Genomic DNA, 21969 nt, shown 5'->3' on the forward strand with positions numbered 1-21969 from the left:
AACTTCCACAGGACAAACTAATTTAACACAATTGCCTGGCACATTCTATGTATTATGTCTGGGAAAACACCAAAGCAAGGCAAAAAACCAGATCCAGATCCAGGGTACAGGAGGACAGCACTTAGCATATCCTGTCTGCAGATTGAGTTCTATAGCAACGTTCTGAAATCCAACAAGAGTAAACATGTCCTATAAACGAAATGCAAGCGTCTGTCACAGGAGGCATGAATCCTGTTCAAGAACAATCCGGGAAACAAAACGCACTTGAGGTCAGAGACCTGCCTTTTTCTCGAGTCGCAGTCAGAGTTCCCCAAGGCATTGATCACCATGCATCATTCTTTGATCATGTTCAAACCATGGTGCACCTCTTTAGCCCCAGCACTCAGGAAGGAGAGGGAAGTGGATCTCTGGGTTTGAGGCCAGCCTGGTCTGCAGAGTGAGTACTAAAACAGCCATGGCTACATAGACCCTGTTTCAAAAGAAAACAATAGAGCTGTTTGGCCAACTGCAGTCTAAGTCTGGCTACCGTGTTTTGTAAACAGTACTTTATCGAAGCTTATTTGCTATCTCCTGTCTCGCTCCTCGACTACAATAGCAATAATGATCACTGTGAAGGCTGAACATTCACAGACTTTGGTAGGTAAATTAACCCATGTTTTGCAGGCTAGGCATGTCTCAAGTTCAGTTCATCTTCTGGTGACAGGCTAGTCTGTGACAGCAGTAGTGGCGTAGGTCCAGGTCCCATCAGTCTGCGTTTTCCCTGTGGATGCCAACTGACTATTTCTTTCTCTTGGCCTTGCCCACAGAAGCCATACATGGCTTGCTGGTTGACTTCAATATTTCCCACCATTTTCCTGAAGGAGGAGGGACTACCAATCTTGACCTTGGGGTGTTTAGCCATGTCACTATGACATTGTCCAGAGCCCTGACTCTCTAAGGAAAAAGAAAAACTGTGGCGGCTGTGGTGGCATATGCCTTTGATTCCAGCATTGAAAACTAAGCACCAGAAGCTTCTCTGTAAGAGCTGGAGGCGTGCTTCAGAGGAGAGCGTTCGCCTAAGCTCCCAGGTGATCATGGTTTTACAGAGACGAGAACTAGATGCCTAAGGGTGAACTATCCCTGACACCTCCCTCATCCCACACAGATTGTTTCAGTCCTCTTAGATCTTGGTTTGGCTTGGTGCTCCCCAGAAGACTTGCAGACCGTTTGGTTAATGCCAGTTAGACTACTACAGTTGTTATGGATCTTGGATCATTCAAAAATTCACCACCACTGAAAGATTCTGACCACAAATGCATTTTAACAAAGGGGTTTATTCAGATACTGGTACCAGGGCCACACCTGGGACTCAGGATTCCCAAATGTGACTCCATGCCATATTAGGAATTAATAAAGGCAAAACAAACACAAAAAGAACAAAAAAACCAAACAGGAGCCATAAGGCTAAACTCTGTTCAGGCACTCACCCTGCAAACAGACTCCTTGCAGATGTCCTGGTTATCTCAAGCAAGCAAGTGTTGTTAACAGAGTTACACAAACTGGGCCAGACAATTATAAGAAGAGCCCAGCGTTCCAGGAAGTTACATGTGCTTGGGCAAGTGGGGCTTACAGGTTAGAGGCATGCTTGTTTTACAGGCTGCTTAAGCACAGTAATTTAAATTTAAGACGTGCTAGCCATCACACAATGTGTATCTTAGTTTCACTTAGCAACAAAGAACCTCACATCCAGCCACCTCTCCCCTGCACATTGTGAAGGCAAGTATTCTCATCCAGTTGTGTTTGAATAGCTAAAACTAGTCCAAACTATGTATTGAGCTTCTTCCAAGTTTGGATTCATAGATGTATACACATAGTCTAGTGAGCAAACAGACATATATAAATAGACAGTATAATACACAACACTGACTTACTGTCAGCAACGTCACATTAGTCAGTTTCACTAGGTTCTTTCAACTTGTACACCTGCATCTAACGCAGAAGCAGAGGCAGGAGATCTCCACGTTTGAGGACAATCCGATCTCTATAGGGAGTTCAGGTCAGTGTGGGCCACAAGAGTGAGTGAGACCTTGTGTCCATTCGAATTGTACAGATTTCAGTAATAAATTACTAGGGCAAACTAAACACAACAGTTATTTTCTGGGTGTTGTGACAAAATTCCTGACAAGCAGCTCACAGGTTTATTTCAGCTCATTGTTCAAGAGTTCACTCTGTCAAGGCAACAGGAATCTGAGGCAGCTGCTCACTGCATCCATCAGAAAACAGATGCATCTGCAGGGTTTGCCTTGCAGTGGCATGGGTGAGGGAGAGATGTCCTCACTTCCTACCTCCTTCCTCATCACCCGAGGCTGTGGAAGAGCAGGCCCAAGGGGCATGAAATCAGGAGAAATGGCCCTGTCCCTTGCTGGCTGCAGCACTCTGGAGAGTGGGCCCCGCACCTTGCCTGAGCAGCACAGTAGAGATGGACCTGGTGGCTGGCCATGCAAGCTGGCCCTGAGGGTGTGAGGGCAGGAAGGAGAGCTAGCCCAGCCCCTCACAAGCTGCACACTCAGAACAGGCCCTTGATTGTACAGCATTGCTTTGTGGGAACAGATGAGGTAGTCCTGAGGGCATGAGATCAGAAGAGCTGGCTCTGTCCCTTGCCAGCAATGACATTGTGGGAGCTGGCTGGGACAGTACCCCAGAGCTTGCCCTGATGGTATGGGTGTGGGAGAGCTGGTGGGCTACGACCCAGGCCCAGATCCAAGGCTTTGAGTCGGCCCACCCCAACATCTGAAGTGCTGGGGCATGTGAAAGTTCTGCAGTTCTATGACACAGGGCAACAACAGGATATATGAGAGGAGTCCCAGTGAGAATCCACTCTAGATAGATTAGCAGAAACCAGCAGCCTCAAACCAGACCAATGACTCATTGCATGAACATTTGCAAGTAAAGATGTGTGGACAAAGGAGTATGCTGTGGGACACACAATGACACACTGTGAAAACTGCTAATTACGGTTGGATTGACCAGATAGCCTTCCGGAGTTCTGTGTGTAATGGAGGACTCCCTCCTTAACAAGCAGAGTTTCTCCTTCTCTGACCTTGTCTAAGGAATTCTAAGCCCCCACATCTACCTGAGGCATGCTATGTAGCCTCAATTAGATTACGGGATCAATTTCCTTTCTTCTGACAGAACCTGTTCAGCCAGCACCTGAGATTCCTGAATGACTTCCCCATGCCAGTGAGGAATTCCAGGTATCCTAAAACCTTTTCCCATCCTCACGTCCCTGCCCTCAGTCCCCCAAACCTTATAAGCCTTCACTCCCCATAAATAAAGTTGATCTCCCTACTGACAAGCAGTCTTGGTGTGGTTTATTTACCATACATACTCACAGGGCTCCCCGCCCCTCCACTCTCTCTGCTCCCTTTGTCCTTGTGGCTCAAATCAGCTCACTATCCAAAAGGGCAGTGAGACCCAGAACACGCTACTGCTTCCACGACAAGATGTTTGTTATGTTGTGTTTAATTTTTTTTTTTAGTTTTGTTTTTTATTTTCTTTTTGGAGGCAGGGTGGATACAAAGAAGAGAAGAGTGCTACTGTGGTACATAAAATGTTTTAGAAAAACACCAGTAAGTGCTGGTTCTTAGATAGGTACTCCCCCGCAAACATATTTATTTTGTGTATGGATGTTCTGCCTGCCTATATGACTGTGTACCATGTACGTGCAGTGTCCACAGAAGAGGGTGCTGGACTGCAGTTACAAATAGTTGTAAGCTACCATACGGGTGCTGGAAATTGAACCCAGGTCCTTTGATAGAGCAGTCAGTGCTCTTAACCACTGAGCCAACTCTTCAGCTCCTGGTTCCTGTTTTTTATTTAGTCCAAGACCCTGTCTGTAGGATTGTGCCAATCTACATTTAGGGTGGTTAGTCTAGAAATTCTCACAGACATGCTTAGAGCTTTGTTTCCATGGTGATTATAAATCTCATGAAATTGGCAACAAAATAGCTACTATAGCAGCTGCCATTCCTCTATGGCACCAGTTGGTTGGGTTGGGGGTACAATGAACTATGGTTTCTGGGAAAGATAAGTATTTCTCCCATCTCTTTAGCATAATTTCAGGTGAATCAGATTTAAGGGATGGAGTTGGCCAAGTGATTGACAGTCTGGGGTATATATTCAGGATGATGATGATGATAATGATTGTCTTAGGGTTTTACTGCTGTGAACAGACACCGTGACCGAGGCAAGTCTTATAAAGGACAACAATTAACTAGAGCTAGCTTACAGGTTCAGAGGTTCAGTCCACTATCATCAAGGTGGAAGCATGGCAGCATCCAGGCATGCATGGTGCAGGAGGAGCTGAGAGTTCTACATCTTCACCTGAAGGTTGCTAGTGGAAGACTGACTTCCAGGCCGCTAGGGTAAAGGTCTTACATCCACAGTGGCATATCTAATCCAACAAGGCCACACCTCCTAATAGTGCCACTCCCTGAGCCAACCATATACAAACCACTACATTTCACTCCCTGGCCCCCATATGCTTGTTCAAGCACATGAGTCTATGAGGGTCATATCTAGCCATAACATAATAAAAAATGCATTTAGTCCAGCTTCCAAAGCCCCACAGTCTATAGCAGTCTTGACAATGTTAAAGTCCAAAGTTCAAGGTCGCTTCTGAGATTCATCCAATCACTTAACTGTAATCCCCAAAGCAAGACTGGATTTGAACTCAGAGATCTGCTTGCCTCAGTCTCCTGGGATTAAAGGCATGCACTACCTTGATCGAGTCTAAGCTTTTCATAGCCACTATGCCTCAAGATTTCCATACCAAGATTCAGGTCAGAAACTTGTATCTCCCAGCCTCAGGATCTGGATCACAGGTGAGCCCTCCAATTCTGTATAGTCCAATCCAGATATAGTCAAGTTGACAACCAGGAATGGCCATTACAAATTGTTTTTTGGTTTTTGTTTTTAGGGAGCCAGAGAAATGGTTAAAAACATTTGCTCCTGCAGAGGGCCTAAGTTTCATGAGGCTTGTCTCCATCTCTAAATCCAGTTCCGAGGGATCTGACCCTCCTTTCTAGCCTCCTTAAGCAACAAGCATCCATTGGTGTGCATATATATGTTGAGGTCTGCCAACTCCACCCTGCATAGCTGTAGTCATTTTGTTCCATGCCTGCCAGCTATTTCATATTGTTGCTGTAATGTGCCTGCCAGTCACTGACACAGAAAAGAACTTGACTCAGAACAAAGTCATGCTGATTACATATCTTGTTATGTTCGGTACAAGGTTTGATAATGTTAAGAAATTCCACAAAGCTCTATGTAGTACCCATCAAATTAAATGTCAAAATGAGCTCTTAAGTCTAAAACGGTTTCTGTCAGAGCTGACCACCCGGCAGCACTTCCTGCACCTGGGAATGAACTCACTGTGCTTTTGTGTTTTTTTCTTTATAAGCTGCTCTGAGAAATGTTTGTAGTTGTAGCTCAGCCCTGGAATTCTGAGCTGCAACCTTGATTGATCAATCTTGTGGTGTGTGTGTGTGTGTGTGTGTGTGTGTGTGTGTGTGTGTGTTTTCCAGAGCTGAGGACTGAACCCAGGGCCTTGGGTTTGCTAGGCAAGTGCTCTACCACTGAGCTAAATCCCCAACCCCTTGATTGATCAATCTTAAGGTGTTCATTCAATAAACCATCCCTGTCTGACTGAGATGGGTGTTTGTGTGGTTTGTGGGGCGACTCCTGGACCCCAACATATACATACATGTAGGCAAAATATTCATATACGTACATTTAAAATTTTATAAATGAATCTTTAAAAAATACTTTGTGTGTGCGTGTGTGTATGTATCGGATGATATTGCAGGAATTGGTTCTCTCTTCCTTTTTTTTTTTTTTTCGAGCTGGGGACCGAACCCAGGGCCTTGCGCTTGCTAGGCAAGCGCTCTACCACTGAGCTAAATCCCCAACCCCTGGTTCTCTCTTCCACTGTGTGTGTTTCCTGAAGATTGAACTCAGGTAGGCTTGGTGGCATTGTGTCTTTGCCTGTTAGGCCAACTCCAGCACCCTCTTCCGGTTTTTTTAAATTCTGGCTGGAATTTGCTATATAGACCATACCGAACTTGGACTCAGCGATACCCTTGTCTCTGCCTCGGTAGTGCTGGGATGTGCCACCATGCCCAGGTCTGGATTAACTCTTAAGGGTGGAGGTAATGGAGGCAAAGGAGTTATTTAACTTTTTAGAGCTACCAGGGAAATAGGAGGTGGGGGGATGAGGGAGGGGTCCATCCTCAAAGCCTTCAAGACTACTTACACTACTAGGCTCCTCTTCCCCCATCTCTTTCATTTCTAACAGCTTGAGGGAATATATTTAAAACATCAGTGCATGTCATACCCAACCACTAAAAACTAGTTTAAGACAGGTCACAGAACCGTAGTCGGTAAGTTACTAGCCAGAGATATTTTGTTGGTGTAGTTTAAAAGATTGCAATTAGGAGGGAAGGAGGGAGAGGGAGAGAGAGAGAGCTTGGGGAATACTGTAACAGTTGTTACTGTAACCCGCAGTGTCTAAGAATCTTTAAGAGAAGCCACAGCAACAACAGCCAAAGCCCAGGTCTTCCCTCCCCCGCCCATAGAATGGGCAGCGGGCCCACGCCTGCGCACTTAGGGCCGGCATAGGCCCCGCCCATCTACGTCACCAGTTTTCGGAGAAGAATCTCTTGCTGGTGTTGTTCGCACCATTTTGTGCTGAGAGGTCGTTGCTGCCGCTTGCACACTTCCCTCCGTCGCCTTGAGAGCTTTGTCTTCAGGGTTGGAGTCTCTGCGGAAAGGTAAGACGCGGTTTCTGTCAGGGCCCTTCCTCCTATCCCGGCGCTGTCTCGCTGTCTCCTTGGGCCCGCTGCCTCCTCTGACCCCGCCGCAGCTCTTCATGTCGCAGCCACGCGAAGGGGCTCTGCCTCGACTGTAGAGCTCTGGCCGCCAGCTTCTGTGTATGTGGGGACGGTGCCCGCAGGCTCCGCGTCCCAGGAGGGCGGGCCGGCTGCCAGCGCCTGAGCGACCGCGGTCAGACCTAAGATGGCGGTAGGGGGAAGGCCGCGCTCGTCCTTCCGAATGGCGGCGCCGGGCGCGGCCTTCGCTTAAACTCGATCAGTACTGGTTTTAATCTCGGTGGTGGCTCGGCGCAGTTTTTGGTGCTGATTTTCTTTATATTTGAAGCGAAAGGTCTTGTTAACCAGGCCGGACCCACACGCCGAGGTGATCTTGTTTGAGGTGGGCGCTGCGGGGTCAGCTTCACAGTAGGCTGTCACCCCAGTTCTGAGTCGAAGCCTTCGCCATGACAAAACCCGGCTTCGACGAAGAATTTCAGAAGCAGTCAGTCTGTTTGTTTGTTTTTTTGTTTTTTTTTTTTTTTCGGAGCTGGGGACCGAACCCAGGGCCTTGCGCTTCCTAGGTAAGCGCTCTACCACTGAGCTAAATCCCCAACCCAGAAGCAGTCAGTCAATACGAAAGCAAAATCGAGCATATTGAAAATAGATGGCACACCGGGACAGGGCTTATCAGAGCGAGGAACGGGTGCTTTTTAGGAAGGGTTTAGGATTTAGTTAGGTATCTAGAGGTTGTGAAATCCTCTTTGTTTTAAACAGGGTTCAAAGGGTGTACTTTGTAACAACATTAAAATTCAAGAAGGCGGAGCTGTGGTGTCGCACACCTTTAATTCCGCACTGGGAAGACAGGCAGGCAGATCTCAGAGTTCGAAGGACAGCCAGGGCTACACAGGGAAAGCCTGTCTTTAAAAAAAAAAAAAAAAGTTAAAGACAATTTCCTTTGTCAGCCACCTTGTGGGTGCTGGGAATTGAACTCAGGACCTCTAGAAGAGCAGTCAGTGCTCTTAACGGCCAAACCATTTCTTCAACCCCTGACAATTTCCTTTGTAAATAAAGTTGTAAAGTGGCAGTTGTTTACCTTCAGGAAACAGGAGGGGAACACCCTAAGAGTATGTCACTTCCGCACTCAGTAAACCGCCCTATTTTCATCCTCCTGGCCTGCCCTGTGAAGTGGATTGGCTTTATTGGCGGCGGTGCCCGGATTTTGCTGACTCAGATCCGCGGGCACCCATGATGAGCTGTTTTCCTTTTCAGGCTTTCCTCCCATATTTTCATGATTTTCCTCGTCTCCCTTTGCTAGCAGTAAGGGTATCTGCAGGGACTGTGGACATTTTCATGAAGGAGCATTGGGAAGTCAGGTCATATGCCGAACAACTTTTTTCTTTTTTTCTTTTTTTTGAGTTGTAAACAAGCACATAACATCCAAACATTTTAAAAACTTCTTAATTAGGGTCAATTATGGTTATGTTGGGTGGAGACTTAGTTTGGGTAGAAATTGGATTTCCTGAACCTGTAATTTGAATTTCTGAAAGGGCTGTCATATGTTTTGCTTAAGTTATATAGAAACTCTTTCCACTTATGAATTTGGGCATGGTGAGAACAAGGTAAGGTAAAGTTCAGATTGCAAATTCTGAGTCATTGAAATAATTTTTATGATTTTAGGCAGTTGACTACAATTTTAGAACCTTTTGTTTGATTTAAAACAAAAGGTCAGTGCTGGGGGTGACATGGATTTAATCCCAGTACTCCAGAGGCAAGAGGCAGGTAGTTCTCTGAGTTCAAAGGCAGCCTGGTCTACATAGCTAGAGCTACATATACATAGTGAGACCATCTGGGAAGGGGGAAAGATCAAAACTAGTGGGAATTTGCAGAGTTTTACTACTGCACGTCACAGAAATACAATTTAACTGGTAAAAATTGTCTTTTATAGATGAGACATTCAAAGAGAACTTACTGTCCTGACTGGGATGAAAGAGATTGGGATTATGGAACATGGAGAAGCAGCAGCAGTCATAAAAGAAGGAAGAGATCACATAGCAGTGCCCGTGATTATAAGCGATGCAAATACAATCACTCCAAAACAACGGACAGGTAAGATAGACAGTTATTGGCTGATAAGGAGTCTTAGCTGGTTCTTAAAGCTCTGGCAGAAAAGTTTTGTTCCAACACCTAAGACACCACTACCCTTGTAACCTGTAACTCAGCTCCAGAGGACCTGATGCTCTGTTCTACCCATACAGACACACACAATTAAAAATAGTCTTTACAGGGCACATGAATTACTGCAGTATAAAATAGATTTTTAGCCTGGGAATATAGCTCAGGAACGTTTGTCTACTATGCATGAAATCCTGGGGGCCGTATCTGATATAATTGGTATTAACTGCATAATCAAAGGACTAGTTCAGTGGACATAGGCGTTGAGCTCAATTCTCTATTCTGCAATTGTTTGGTGTATAAAACAAAACTTTTTTTCTCTTCTAGCTATTATCTGGAAAGTAGATCCATACATGAGAAAGCCTATCACAGCCGACGCTATGTTGATGAATACAGGAATGACTACATGACCTATGAGCCAGGGTATCCCTATGGAGAACCTGGAAGCAGATACCAGAATCATAGTAGCAAGTCCTCTGGTAGGAGTGGAAGAAGCAGTTACAAAAGCAAACATAGGAGTCACCACCACACGTCACATCGTCGTTCACATGGGGTATGAGCACCTTTTAAACATTGAAGTTTTCATTTCCCATGGAGAACAGGAAGCAGTTTTGTGTGTGTTTGAGATAAAAGTCATCACAACTCTACCCTGCAGGAGTATTGTTCTTTTAGTATTTGTGCATTGCATAAGAAATTCATGAAAACTGCATATTTAGTTCTGAAATGATAGGAAAGATTTTCTCAATGCTATTTCAAGATAATGTTATTTTGATAAGTTGTCAGTTTATTCCAAAGAATTAGGTATTTTTTTGTTAGTCTTAGTTATTTATGACTTATTAACATGTTGAGTAAGTCTTTTCTCATTAAGATACAGATTTGAAATTAGTGTCATGTATTAATTTGGAAACCTATCAGATAACATTTTAAATGCTATAGTGTTATATACAAAATTTTTTTTCCTTCCCAAATTAGGACTATTGTTTTATCTACTGTTTTAATATTTATTTTCTTGATTAGTTAGGCCAAATCTTAATTTGGCCACAGGGTAGTAAGGTAAATACTGCATCCTACAGTTTTGTAGTATTAATTTAGGACACTGTGTTTGAGTGATTGCCACAGATGAGCTTTTTGTTTTTTAAGAAGAAAAGCAAATGTGTTTATGTTTTGTTGCCTTACCACTTGAAGTATCTTATCTGAAAATCTGTTCCTTGCCATGTTTTTCTCCTGTTAACATAAACTATGTGCCCTGTGAATTTCTGGGGACTGAATTTGAAATTGCTCCTGCCAACCGTTTGTGGCCTGGCGTGTATCTGAATGCCTGAATATCTCCCCGCTGAATGAATTTCGTATTCTGCCCTGAATTCACTCGGGTATATTGATTGGCTGGATCTTGGTGCTGGTGCCGCCCACTTGACGTTTCCAGAAGAGTCACCGAAGGAAAAGATCGAGGAGTGTAGAGGATGATGAGGAGGGTCACCTGATCTGTCAGAGTGGAGACGTACTAAGTGCAAGATGTATAGAATATTTTTCAACACTTATTAACTTTTCAGATAACATAATCTATATATATATATAGATTAAAGTTTCAGGGATTTGGAAATCTTTTTCTTTCTGTTTTTGTTTTGTTTTGTTTTGTTTTCCTTTCATTTCTTTTGGTGGGAGGGGATTGTCTTTACTTTCTTTGGAGTTTTAATATTAAACAAATTCCAGAGCAGTAAATCAAGTTAATGAAATTAGTCTGAGAATGAAATTAGATCTAAGAATAGTTTGTTTTTTGGATGGTGTTGGCTGATAAGTAATTAATGATAAGGAAATTTGCAGCATCACCTAGAATAATCTGCATTGATAACGCTTGTAAGTACATTGTTCTCATTTCATGTTACTAATGATATGTATTCCTCTTTTTTAGATGAAATTGTTGATACTTTAGGTGAAGGTGCTTTTGGAAAAGTGGTGGAGTGTATTGATCATAAAGTGTAAGTTTCTATTTTTTCCCTTTTTGGTTTTTTGAAACAATTTCTCTGTGTAACAGCCCTTGGAACTCAGTTTGTAGACCAGGTTGGCATACTTACTGCTTAGATTCACCTGCCTATGCTTCTGGGATGTTTCTGAGACAGGGTCTCTCACTTTGCAGGCCTGGAGCTCTCATAGAAATCCTCTTACCTCTTTCTTTGAGTGTTGGGATCAAAGGTGTGTACTATCATACCTGACCTCTTGTATTTTTTTAAACGAAACCAACTAAATAGTATGTGCAGCTTCCTGGTTGGAGAGGGACAGACATCTCTGGAGTTTAATTCCCAGCACCAAAGAGCATGAGAATACTTGCTTTTCTTTAGATGAATTGGGATGACAGAGCTGGGTGTCAAAAGTGTGATTATTCAGGACTATTGAGGCCCATCATGCTTCAGTACTGCTTTTCATACTGCTCAGCCTATGTTGATGATCATGTTGACCTAGGGATTCAACATGCTAATAACGGTGATTTTTATGTTTACTTGTGTGTGCGCTCATGCACATGAGTGCAGAGGCCTGAAGAGTGTGTCCATACAGGTGGTTGTGAGCTGGGTAGCCTGGTGCGGGTACTGGAAATGAATTCTGCATTTTTTTTTTTTTTTTTTTTTTTTAAGATTTATTCATTATATATAAGTACACTGTAGCTGTCTTCAGATACACCAGAAGAGGGCATCGGATCTCTTTACAGATGGTTGTGAGCCACCATGTGGTTGCTGGGAATTGAACTCATAACCTCTGGAAGAGCAGTCGGGTGCTCTTAACCGCTGAGCCATCTCTCCAGCCTGAATTCTGCACTTTTTTTTTTTTTTATAGATGTATTTATTTTATTTACATATGAGTACACTGTAGCTGTCTTCAGATACACCAGAAGAGGGCATCAGATCTCTTTACAGATGGTTGTGAGCCACCATGTGGTTGCTGGGAATTGGACTCAGGATCTCTGGAAGAGCAGTCAGTGCTCTTAACCGCTGAGCCATCTGTCCAGCCCGAATTCTGCACTTCTTAAGACCAGAACACAACTGTTAAAGATTTTCTTTTCTCTGTACCTTTATTTTTTTATCCTTTGGAATAAAGGGAACTTTCTTATAGGACTTTTTGAGGACCTGCCGGTGCTGTGCTAATGGTGTGAAAACATTTATCCAGCTTTAAACTTAGACCTTTAGCAGAGGCAGACTCCCAGCTGTTCCCTTAAGCTTACCTCGACTGACTGTGACCTGCCAGCCGGCTGTCTATTTACCTCCCTGCCCTGCTCCCTTCAATGCCTCTTCAATTCTGATTTTTGAATCCCACACCTCTCTTGCCTCTTTGCCTTGGTACTTCTTGCCCCAGCTATTGACCATCAGTTCTTTATTACAGTCAGTCATCAGGGAGACAGCCAGCATGTGATTGATACATCTCTTAAATTGCTTGTAGGCAGGTGAGGAGGGACAAATGTTAAAAATAGAAAACCTAGTGATGAGCCATATTGTATTAACTTAATCTGGACTGTTCATGTATATATTCTTTAGTTGAAAGAACAAAGGATAACTCATGATTAAAGGTCGTTACTTAGTGGTGTGTGGGGTTTTGTTTGTTTGGTGGTTTGGTTTCTTTGGGACGGTTCCTCTCTGGAACTCACTGTAGACCAGGCCGACTCTGAATTTAGGCATCCTCTTGCTTCTGCTTCCAGAGTGCTTGGGATTAAAGGCATGCCATTATACCAGGTTGGATTATCATCTTTTTTTTATTTTGTTTTATGTGCATTGGTTTTTGCTTGAATGTGTGTCTAAATGTGGGCATCAGATCCTCTGGAACTGGAGCTGCCCACAGTTGTGAACTACTAGATTGTCACTTTTTTAAACTTAGGTTTATTCTCTTTAACAGGGGAGGTAGACATGTAGCGGTAAAAATAGTTAAAAATGTGGATAGATACTGTGAAGCTGCTCAGTCGGAAATACAAGTTTTGGAACACTTAAATGCAACAGACCCCCATAGTACTTTGTAAGTATCAGATGGAAACTTTAAATAGTTTCAGAAACATTTGAATTGTAAGCTCTATTGAATTATTTTTTTTTTATGTGTTTATAGCCGTTGTGTCCAGATGTTGGAATGGTTTGAGCACCGAGGTCACATTTGCATTGTGTTTGAACTTCTGGGGCTTAGTACTTACGATTTCATTAAGGAAAACAGCTTTCTGCCGTTTCGAATGGATCATATCAGGAAGATGGCATATCAAATATGCAAATCTGTAAACTGTAAGTTCTTGACATTCCTTCTAAAATATGAGTTTGAGACTAATGTCAAACTAATTTGGATCTTTAAAAGGAAGAATCTGAGGGAACTAGGAACTCTAGGTCAGTGAGAGAAATGAGGCCTTTTTCTTTGTCCCCATCACTACAGAAGACTACAAAATGAGATTTAAAGCTCTGGCCTGGCCTGAGAGTATACAGACAAGTTGGGGGATTGGATGCTGATTAAAAGATAGCAACCTTATTAAGAATAGTGTAAAAGGGGCTGGAGAGATGGCTCAGTGGTTAAGAGCACTGGCTGCTCTTCCAGAGGTCCTGAGTTCAATTCCCAGCAACCACATGGTGGCTCATAAACCATCTGTAATGGGATCTGATGCCCTCTTCTGGTGTGCATGAAGACAGCAACAGTGTACTTACATATAATAAGTAAATAAAAAAAAAAGAATGTTATAAAAGGCCAGGCAGTGGTAGGGCATATCTTTAACGCGTGGATCTCTTAAGTTCAAGGTCAGCCAGGGCTACACAAAAACCTGTTTTGAAGAAGGAAAAAAAATAAAAAAGATTTGAATATATATTTATTTTAATAGTTATGGGGTTTTTTTTTGATATATTTATTAATTTTATGTATATGAGCACAGTGTAGCTGCCTTTAGACACATCAGAAGAGGAAATTGTATGCATTACAGATGGTTGTGGGCCACCATGTGGTTGCTGGGATTTGAACTCAGGACCTCTGGAAGAGCAGTCAGTGCTCTTAACCACTGAGCCATCTCTCCAGCCCTATGGTTTATTTTTTAAAGATTTATTTACCTTTTTAAAAAATGGGCTGGAGAGATGGTTCAGTGGTTTAGAGTACTGGCTGCTCTTCCAGAGGGTCCTGAGTTCAAATCCCAGGAACCACATGGTGGCTCACAACCATCTGTAGTGAGCATGAGATGCCCTCTTATGGTGTGTCTGAAGACAGCAACAGTGTTTTCTTCATATACATAAGATAATTCTTTAAAAGATTTATTTAATACATGAGTGTTTCCTAATACAGTTGGTTGTGAGCCACCATGTGGTTGCTGGGAATTGAACTCAGGACTGGAGAAGCAGGCAGTGCTCTTGACTGCTGAGCCATCTCCAGTTCCGAAAGATCAGAATTTTCAAGTATCTTTTTATCTAACTTTGAGGCCAGCTGGGCTATGTAAGACCTTATCTCAAAACAAAAGACAAAAGGTGAATGCATGAGACTGATTTAGCCTAGAGTTGTAAAAAATTTAAATGTAGCAAATCTCAGTTTGATTTTGTTGTGTGTGGTTTTTTTTAAAGATTCATTTTATTTTTATGAGTACATTGTAGCTGTCTTCAGACATACTAGAAGAGGGCATTGGATCTCATTGGATCCCTACTTATTGAGCCCTTTCTCCAGTCCTAAACCTCAGTTTAAGACAGCTCTCTATCTACCCCCTGGAACAAGATATGTTAACCAGCCTGTCTTTGAAATACCCTGTTGCCATTGTCCTTTTTGGCAACCCTCTGACATTTTCTTCTAAGTACTGGGATTACTGATGGGAGCTGTCCTTCTCAGCTTCCTTCTGTTACTGAGGAAGTACAGTCCAGGGCAGCCTTGTACACTGTCCTAGTTCTAAGGTTGTAATGCTACCAGTACATCCAGCATCACTAGAGTTGGCGACGATTCAGTCCCTGATGGTTTGAGACAGTCTGATCGTCTGAGGATGGCCTCAGATCTCAGTATCCTGCCCTAGTATCACCACCCAGATGTTGTGGATAGAGCATTATATGGATGGAAATCGTTTGTTATCAGGCATAGATTCCCTACACCTTCTTTAGGGAATTCTTTACTGGAGGAAGATTGCTGGTTACTTTTTACAGTGTATAGGGATATACCAGAGGGTTTTTTCCCCTTTTGTTTAATTTTGTTATTTTCATGTGTGTACAACATAAACGTGATCGTAGGCTATCAGATCCCCTGGAGTTGAGGCTTCAGGTGGTTGTGCCACTTAATATGGGTGCTGGGAATTGAACCCAGGTCTTGAAGAATAGTACATTACATTCCATGCCACTGAGCAGTCTTACCAGACCATCTTGTTTTTTATGACAATCTCAGCTAGGCTGAGTGGTAAGCATCTTTAATCACAGCATTCAAGTAAGGCAGGCCAATCTCCGAGGTCAAGGCCAGACTCTTCCACATTGGAAGTATTAGGAAAGCCAGAGCTATAGAGAAGGGACCCTGTCACAAACAAAAATGGCTCATTCCTACCTAGGCTGGTTGTAGACTTAGATTTCCGTGCTTCAACTTCTTGAGTGCTATGAATATAGGCATATGTCACAATAAAGGGCTTATGATTTTGTTTTGATATCTGAGACTATAGTTAAAGTAACTATGTACTTCTTTCCAGTTTTGCATAGTAATAAATTGACTCACACAGACTTGAAGCCTGAAAACATCTTATTTGTGAAGTCTGACTACACAGAGGCTTATAATCCCAAAATGGTGAGTACCTTATAGTGTGATCATCATAGTGCTGATGGATACTTTGTCTCAGCAGTTTGACTTTATAACTTGTCACCTGTGACTTTCAGAAACGTGATGAACGCACTATAGTAAATCCTGATATTAAAGTGGTGGACTTTGGAAGTGCAACCTATGATGACGAACATCACAGCACATTGGTATCTACAAGACATTACAGAGCACCAGAAGTCATTCTAGGTCAGTACTTGGTGCGCTGGAATGTGTGCTGCTTTATTGAACTCAACGTAAAATTTGTAGTTTTGGGTATTATTTGTATGACTGTTTTGTTGATTATTTTCTCATTAAATAATACTCTAGACTAAGGAATGCAGCTCAGTGGTACAGCTCTTGCCTAAGCTGCCAAGGCCTGTGACCAATACCCAGGATTATCAAAAATAACAGTATTAGAAATTATGTTGAGAATCTTAAAATTGTTGGGCATGGTGGCACATGTCTTTAATCAGAGTTGTTTGGTTCCACAAACAAACATTGAAGTCTCCACAAACCGCCTGTGAAATTAGCAAGTGGTGCTTAGCCTTAAAAAAATGAGATTTTTTTCTTTTTTTGAGAAATGTTTTATTGAGTGGGCATTTTATTGTCTGCTCAAGATTAACCTGAGCTACACATCCAGAGTCTGACTTAAAGAATGTACTTTAAAGAACAAATTGTATTGCCTACCATGCACCTAAGTACGTCAGAGAGACTATATGGTGCGATTCAGTGCTCCTGGAGTGTGGTAAAGAAAATGAAAATGCAAGATTAATCAAGCACCTTATACATCGAGGGCAGGGCAATTGAGAACTTTAGGGTTTTATTAGCCTAACTTGATCTCAGGATTTCCAGTTTCTATTTCCAGAATCTTAAAATTATTTTTGAATTCTACGGCAAAATGTCTTTCAGAAACAGTGAGGATTTCTACACTGACATTGTGCTTTGCTTTGCAGCCCTAGGGTGGTCACAACCATGTGATGTCTGGAGTATAGGATGTATTCTTATCGAGTATTATCTTGGATTTACAGTTTTTCCGGTAAGTGACAATGAATGATGTGCTATAGTGGCTTTGCATTAAAAAGTATGTATTTGGGGTTGGGGATTTAGCTCAGCAGTAGAGCACTTGCCTAGCAAGTGCAAGGCCCTGGGTTCGGTCCCCAGCTCCGAAAAAAAGAAAAAAGAAAAAAAGAGAAAAAAAAAAGTATGTATTTGTGTAAACTACTCTTAAAAAATGTATTTACACAACACGAGAATTAAGATTGCATACTTTGTCTTGGCAGTTTTACCATTATCATAAGCAGTTGGCTCCAACCATTTAGGGAAGAACAGTGGCAAGTTTGAGGCTTTTTTTTTTTCTTTTTTTCGGAGCTGGGGACCGAACCCAGGGCCTTGCGCTTCCTAGGCAAGCACTCTACCACTGAGCTAAATCCCCAACCCCAAGTTTGAGGCTTATAATACTTTGTTGTCCTGCAGCTTGAGCCATATGTCATTTTGATGATTATCTTTCTTGTGACTTCTAAACAGCTAGAACTAGAGAACTAATTGTTGAATGGGGCGTGATGTATCAGTTAACAAGTGTTTTTATTTCAGACTCATGATAGCAGGGAACATTTAGCAATGATGGAAAGGATTCTTGGACCACTGCCAAAGCACATGATCGAGAAAACCAGGTATGTTTTACTTGTCATGTCGTTTGTAGTAGTGAATACCACTGGATTCCGATTACTAACTAATGCACAGATACCTTTGCTGTGTCAAGCTGGGGAGGGCAGGATGGTAATTGAACATTTAACTGTTCTAGGAAACGCAGATACTTCCATCACGATCGATTGGATTGGGATGAGCACAGTTCTGCTGGCAGATATGTTTCTCGGCGCTGTAAACCTCTGAAGGTAGGCCTTGGACAATCTTTAAATAACCGGGACTTGCATGCTTCCACTTTTGTCGTGGAGAGAACCCTGGCTGTTATAGTCTGTTGACCTTCACCCTCTGAGGGTCTCTGTTTCTGACCTGAATTTTGCTTTTTGAGATGGGGGTCTTGGACAGGGACATATTAGCCAGGAGAGCCTCAGAAATTTTCATCAGCTTCCCAGTGTTGTGTGCACTATTATATCTGGCTTCTTTTCCCCTCCCTCTTCCTAGAACCATTTTAATAATGGTTTAAAAGAGAGACCTGGTAACCTGGCATCCTATGAGGGTGAATGGTTCCTTCTGTTTTTATGTTGGAGAAAGAAAGTACAGCAGTAAGAGTTTGTCTTTCTGTTTCAGGAGTTTATGCTGTCTCAGGATGCCGAGCATGAGCTTCTCTTTGACCTCATTGGGAAAATGTTGGAGTATGATCCAGCCAAAAGAATCACTCTCAAAGAAGCCCTAAAGCATCCTTTCTTTTACCCGCTTAAAAAGCATACATGATTTATAAATATGGTGCTCTGAAAGAAATTTTTACAGACTGTATCAGTCTAGATTTTAATTTATTTGTATAGCTTTGTACACTGATGTTTTAGAGGCTTTATGAGATACATGGCCAAGCCATACAACATCTTTCAGTAATTATAGAACGATTTGTTTGGAATAAACTTTGTGCTTATGAATGTATAAAGGTATACAGCTTGGTGTACTGTCTTTCTGCAGTTATTTTAAAAGTCTGGAGGTAACTTTGCCTTTTATGAATATGGGTACAGATGTATGCCTGCACCACACATTGCTAAAAGTCGAACTTGGGCCCTCTAGACAACAGCAGCTAGTTCTCTTTACCACTGAACTTTCTCTCCAGACCCAACTTAGTTTATATTTTTATGAGGTTAAAAAGGTGAGTATTGCAATATCCTTCTCTAAGTTTATAAAGCCCAACTAAAGATTAGCTTAGGTTGTGTTTTCCTTTATTCTTGCTCAAAGTTTAGTACTGCTGTTTCCTGGCCAGTGTGTTCTGCTTGTTAACTCTTCAGGCTAAGAAGTGAGCTCTCAGAGTCTTTGTAGCCACATTTCTGAATCAAGGCTCCTGTAGAGAGGCAGGTCTTTGTGTACACTTGTTCATTGTATGTGGAATGGTTATCTGTCTCAGTGGCCCTCTGCTTACCCATGTAGATGGGATATTTGAACCCTGTGCTTTATCAGGACTTCATACAGTGGATGCCAAGCCTTAATTCCATGGTCTTTTATTTACACGCTCAGTGCATAAACATGTTTGTTGATAGGTTGGAAGCAAACAGTGGCAGGAAAGAACTAACTGGAGAGGTTTTAAGAATTGCCAGTAATTTTACAGTCCTCCTTGTTGCCCCAAGGATTCCAACTCCAAGAGTCAAGCCTCTGAAGGTAGAACTATTCCTTAAGTAATAAAACCCTTAACATCTTTGACATGGGGGTTGAGGAAATGCACACAAGAGATATGCTCAGTGCCTGTTTAAAGCACCAAGGCCAGGCTTTGGGTAGTGCTAAAAACAAAGATCCTGTCTCAAGGCAGTAAGGTGGAGCTCTGCAGAGCAAGACACCCCACATCCTGCTCTGACCTCTGCATGGGTGGGCACGCATACAAATAGTACAACACCTAGGCCTAGGCATTCCTATGGTTGTATCAGTAAAACAGGATCATGACATGTTTAATTACATACATAGAAAACAGCTTGAACAGTGGCTTACAATCTGTATGAGAACGCTTTTCAGGTCTTTAAGGTATGTTTAAATTGGTTTTGAAAAATTAGATTTAAGGGCTGGAGAGATAGCTCAGCTCTTCAGAGGTCTTGAGTTCAAATTGCAGCAACCACATGGTGTCTCACAACCATCTGTAATGGCATCTGATGCCCCCTTTGGTGTCTGAAGGTAGTGCATAAGAACACTAGCTTCTTTCAGAGGACCAGGGTTGATTCAGAATTACACTGGGTGAGGTCTTTGATTCCAGCACTTGAGAGTCAAGGGCCTATGGATCTCATGATCAAGGCCAGCCCAATCGTCACAGAAAGTTGCAGGCCAACAAGAGTCGAATAGTGAGACTCTTTCAAGGAACCCCCAGTGAGAAGACTCAGTAAATATGCTTGCCACCAAGCCTGATGCCCCAAGTTCAATCCCCAGAACCAACATGGTAGAGAACTGACATAATGTAAAAACAGCCAGAGAGCCAGCTTTGGAATTGGCATCAAGTAGGCAGACAGTCTTTTTTTTTTTTTTTTGGTTTTTTTTTTTCGGAGCTGGGGATCGAACCCAGGGCCTTAAGCTTCCTAGGCAAGCGCTCTACCACTGAGCTAAATCCCCAACCCCAGTCTTTTTTTTTCATGTTTCATTTTTTTTTTTTGGAGCTGGGGACCGAACTCAGGGCCTTGCGCTAGCTAGGCAAGCGCTCTACCACTGAGCTAAATCCCCAACCCCGGCAGACAGTCTTAAACTGGATTTTGTGGTAGTTCTAAAGTACATGGTGTTGGGATTTAATTTTCACCATTATTATCTGTGACTTGAACTACAGGAACCCTCTGCATGCATTAAACTAGTATTGGCGTGCTAGATTAAATGTTCTGCCACTTGAACACTCCAGACAACTTATTTTTAAATGGGTACTATCTTGGAATTCTCTAAAAGAGGACACTAATACTTGGTAATTGTAGCAACTTGAATCCACTACACAATAGTAAACATTCAAATTTCATGAGGGTCTCAAACCTTCACTTCTTTGGATAATCTACCTTCTATGTCTAGACCACAGCACTGGCCTGGGAACTAAGGGATTCTATGTGGTCAGCTGGTCTTTTTAACAATTCCACAAGTAGGGTTCACTAAATAGATAGTAACCCTATCTTTGCCAGCCCAGTTAAGTGGAAGGAGAGAAGTAAAGCCTTTTGGCAGTAGGAATTACACCTAAGGCCTCACACTTAACTTCTGAGCTACAGACCCCAATTAAACCCACCAAGACCAAGAGTTATTAATCCTCTATAAAATCCATTTTCCTCAAGAAAAAGCCAATTCTAAAAATTTTTCCAGTCAAAAGCACTTGCCAGATTTTTCCAGATTGTTTAAATCAAACCTACTGGCCAAACTCAGATCTACCTGCCACTTTCTCCTCCACGCTGGATTGAAAGATCCATCCATGGATCTTAAGATCTCAGTATACTGGTTGAGTAGAAGTATTTCAGATTGATAAATACACACAAAGCAACTTGACTTTATTTGGCTGTTAACATTTACATCAACGAAATCACTGGGTTCTGAAAGCCCAGTACAGTTGACAAGTGTGGGTGTCTGCATGAAAATGCATCCCCACCCCCATAGGTGGAACTGTTTGTAGAGGATTGGAGTTGTACATCTGGTGGTGGGCTTCTGCCTCCTGGGTGTTGAGACAACTTGAAATCTCTCAGCTGCTGCTCCAGTGTCATGCCTGCTGTCGTGCTCTAGCCATAATTCCACTATAAGCCCATAATCATGGACTCTAACCATCGGGAACTGTGAGTTCCCAAATGAAATGCTTTTATAAATTGCCTTGGTCATATTTTGTCACAGCAACAGAACAAAAAATAAAACAAGTAAAATTTCAGAACAGGAGTTGGGGATTTAGCTCAGTGGTAGAGCGCTTGCCTAGGAAGCGCAAGGCCCTGGGTTTGGTCCCCAGCTCCGAAAAAAAGAACCAAAAAAAAAAAAAAAAAAAAAAAAAAAAAAAAAATTTCAGAACAGTGCTATGTCCACAACTTTGAAATAGGCCACTTGTCAGGAATCCCAATGAATTTATTTTTAATGTGTAAAATAAATTCATTGGAAAAGAAATCCAGTTGATTCAAAGACAAACCTACAACCAAAACAAGAACCTGTCTCATGCTAGGTGTGGTAAAATGCACATTGAATCCCAGCACTGGGGAGGAAGAGACTGAGTTTTCCAGGTCAGCCAGGACCAGCTTCAAAGTTACAATCTGTTGCCTTTTTCTTCACTCATCTGCAAAGCCCTACAAAGCTCCACAAAGCTTCCAAACCAAAGGGAAATGTTTTGCCTAGTGCCTGTGGTGGCCTAAGGTACAAACTGAATGGTGATTCATAGACCAGGAGTTACAGGCTTAGACCCCTAACTACACAGATGTCAAAGTTTACAGCCTGAGTGACAGTTCAAAGCTGGCCTGATCTTAATGAGATCAACTCAAAACGGTTGATGGTACAAGACTGGGCTCAAGCCCCAGCATCAGAGGTGAGAGATAGGACAAACCTTTACACTATGAAAAATAAACTATTA

The 21969-nt window shown here is 42.4% G+C and overlaps 1 protein-coding gene across 2 annotated transcripts; it reads left to right on the top strand.

Annotated features, from left to right (window-relative positions):
- Positions 1 to 6671: 6671 nt before the first annotated feature.
- Clk1 (CDC like kinase 1) lies at positions 6672 to 18375 on the top strand. Of its 2 annotated transcripts, XM_032901183.1 has the most exons (13): positions 6672 to 6809; positions 8794 to 8954; positions 9348 to 9573; positions 10444 to 10534; positions 10930 to 10996; positions 12897 to 13013; positions 13101 to 13267; positions 15664 to 15758; positions 15848 to 15977; positions 16724 to 16806; positions 17361 to 17440; positions 17572 to 17662; positions 18039 to 18375. In XM_032901183.1, exons 2-13 carry the CDS (start codon positions 8794 to 8796, stop codon positions 18180 to 18182), a joined length of 1452 nt encoding a protein of 483 aa, XP_032757074.1. In that variant the 5' UTR covers positions 6672 to 6809; the 3' UTR covers positions 18183 to 18375. The 2 variants fall into 2 exon arrangements, with proteins under 2 accessions (XP_032757074.1, XP_032757075.1); XM_032901184.1 differs by lacking the exon at positions 10444 to 10534 and having other exon boundaries at positions 6677 to 6809; positions 18039 to 18373.
- The last annotated feature ends 3594 nt before the right edge of the window (positions 18376 to 21969 follow it).

This window comes from Rattus rattus, chromosome 4 (assembly GCF_011064425.1).
Source record: "Rattus rattus isolate New Zealand chromosome 4, Rrattus_CSIRO_v1, whole genome shotgun sequence".
In the NCBI taxonomy this organism is placed as follows: Eukaryota; Metazoa; Chordata; class Mammalia; order Rodentia; family Muridae; genus Rattus; species Rattus rattus.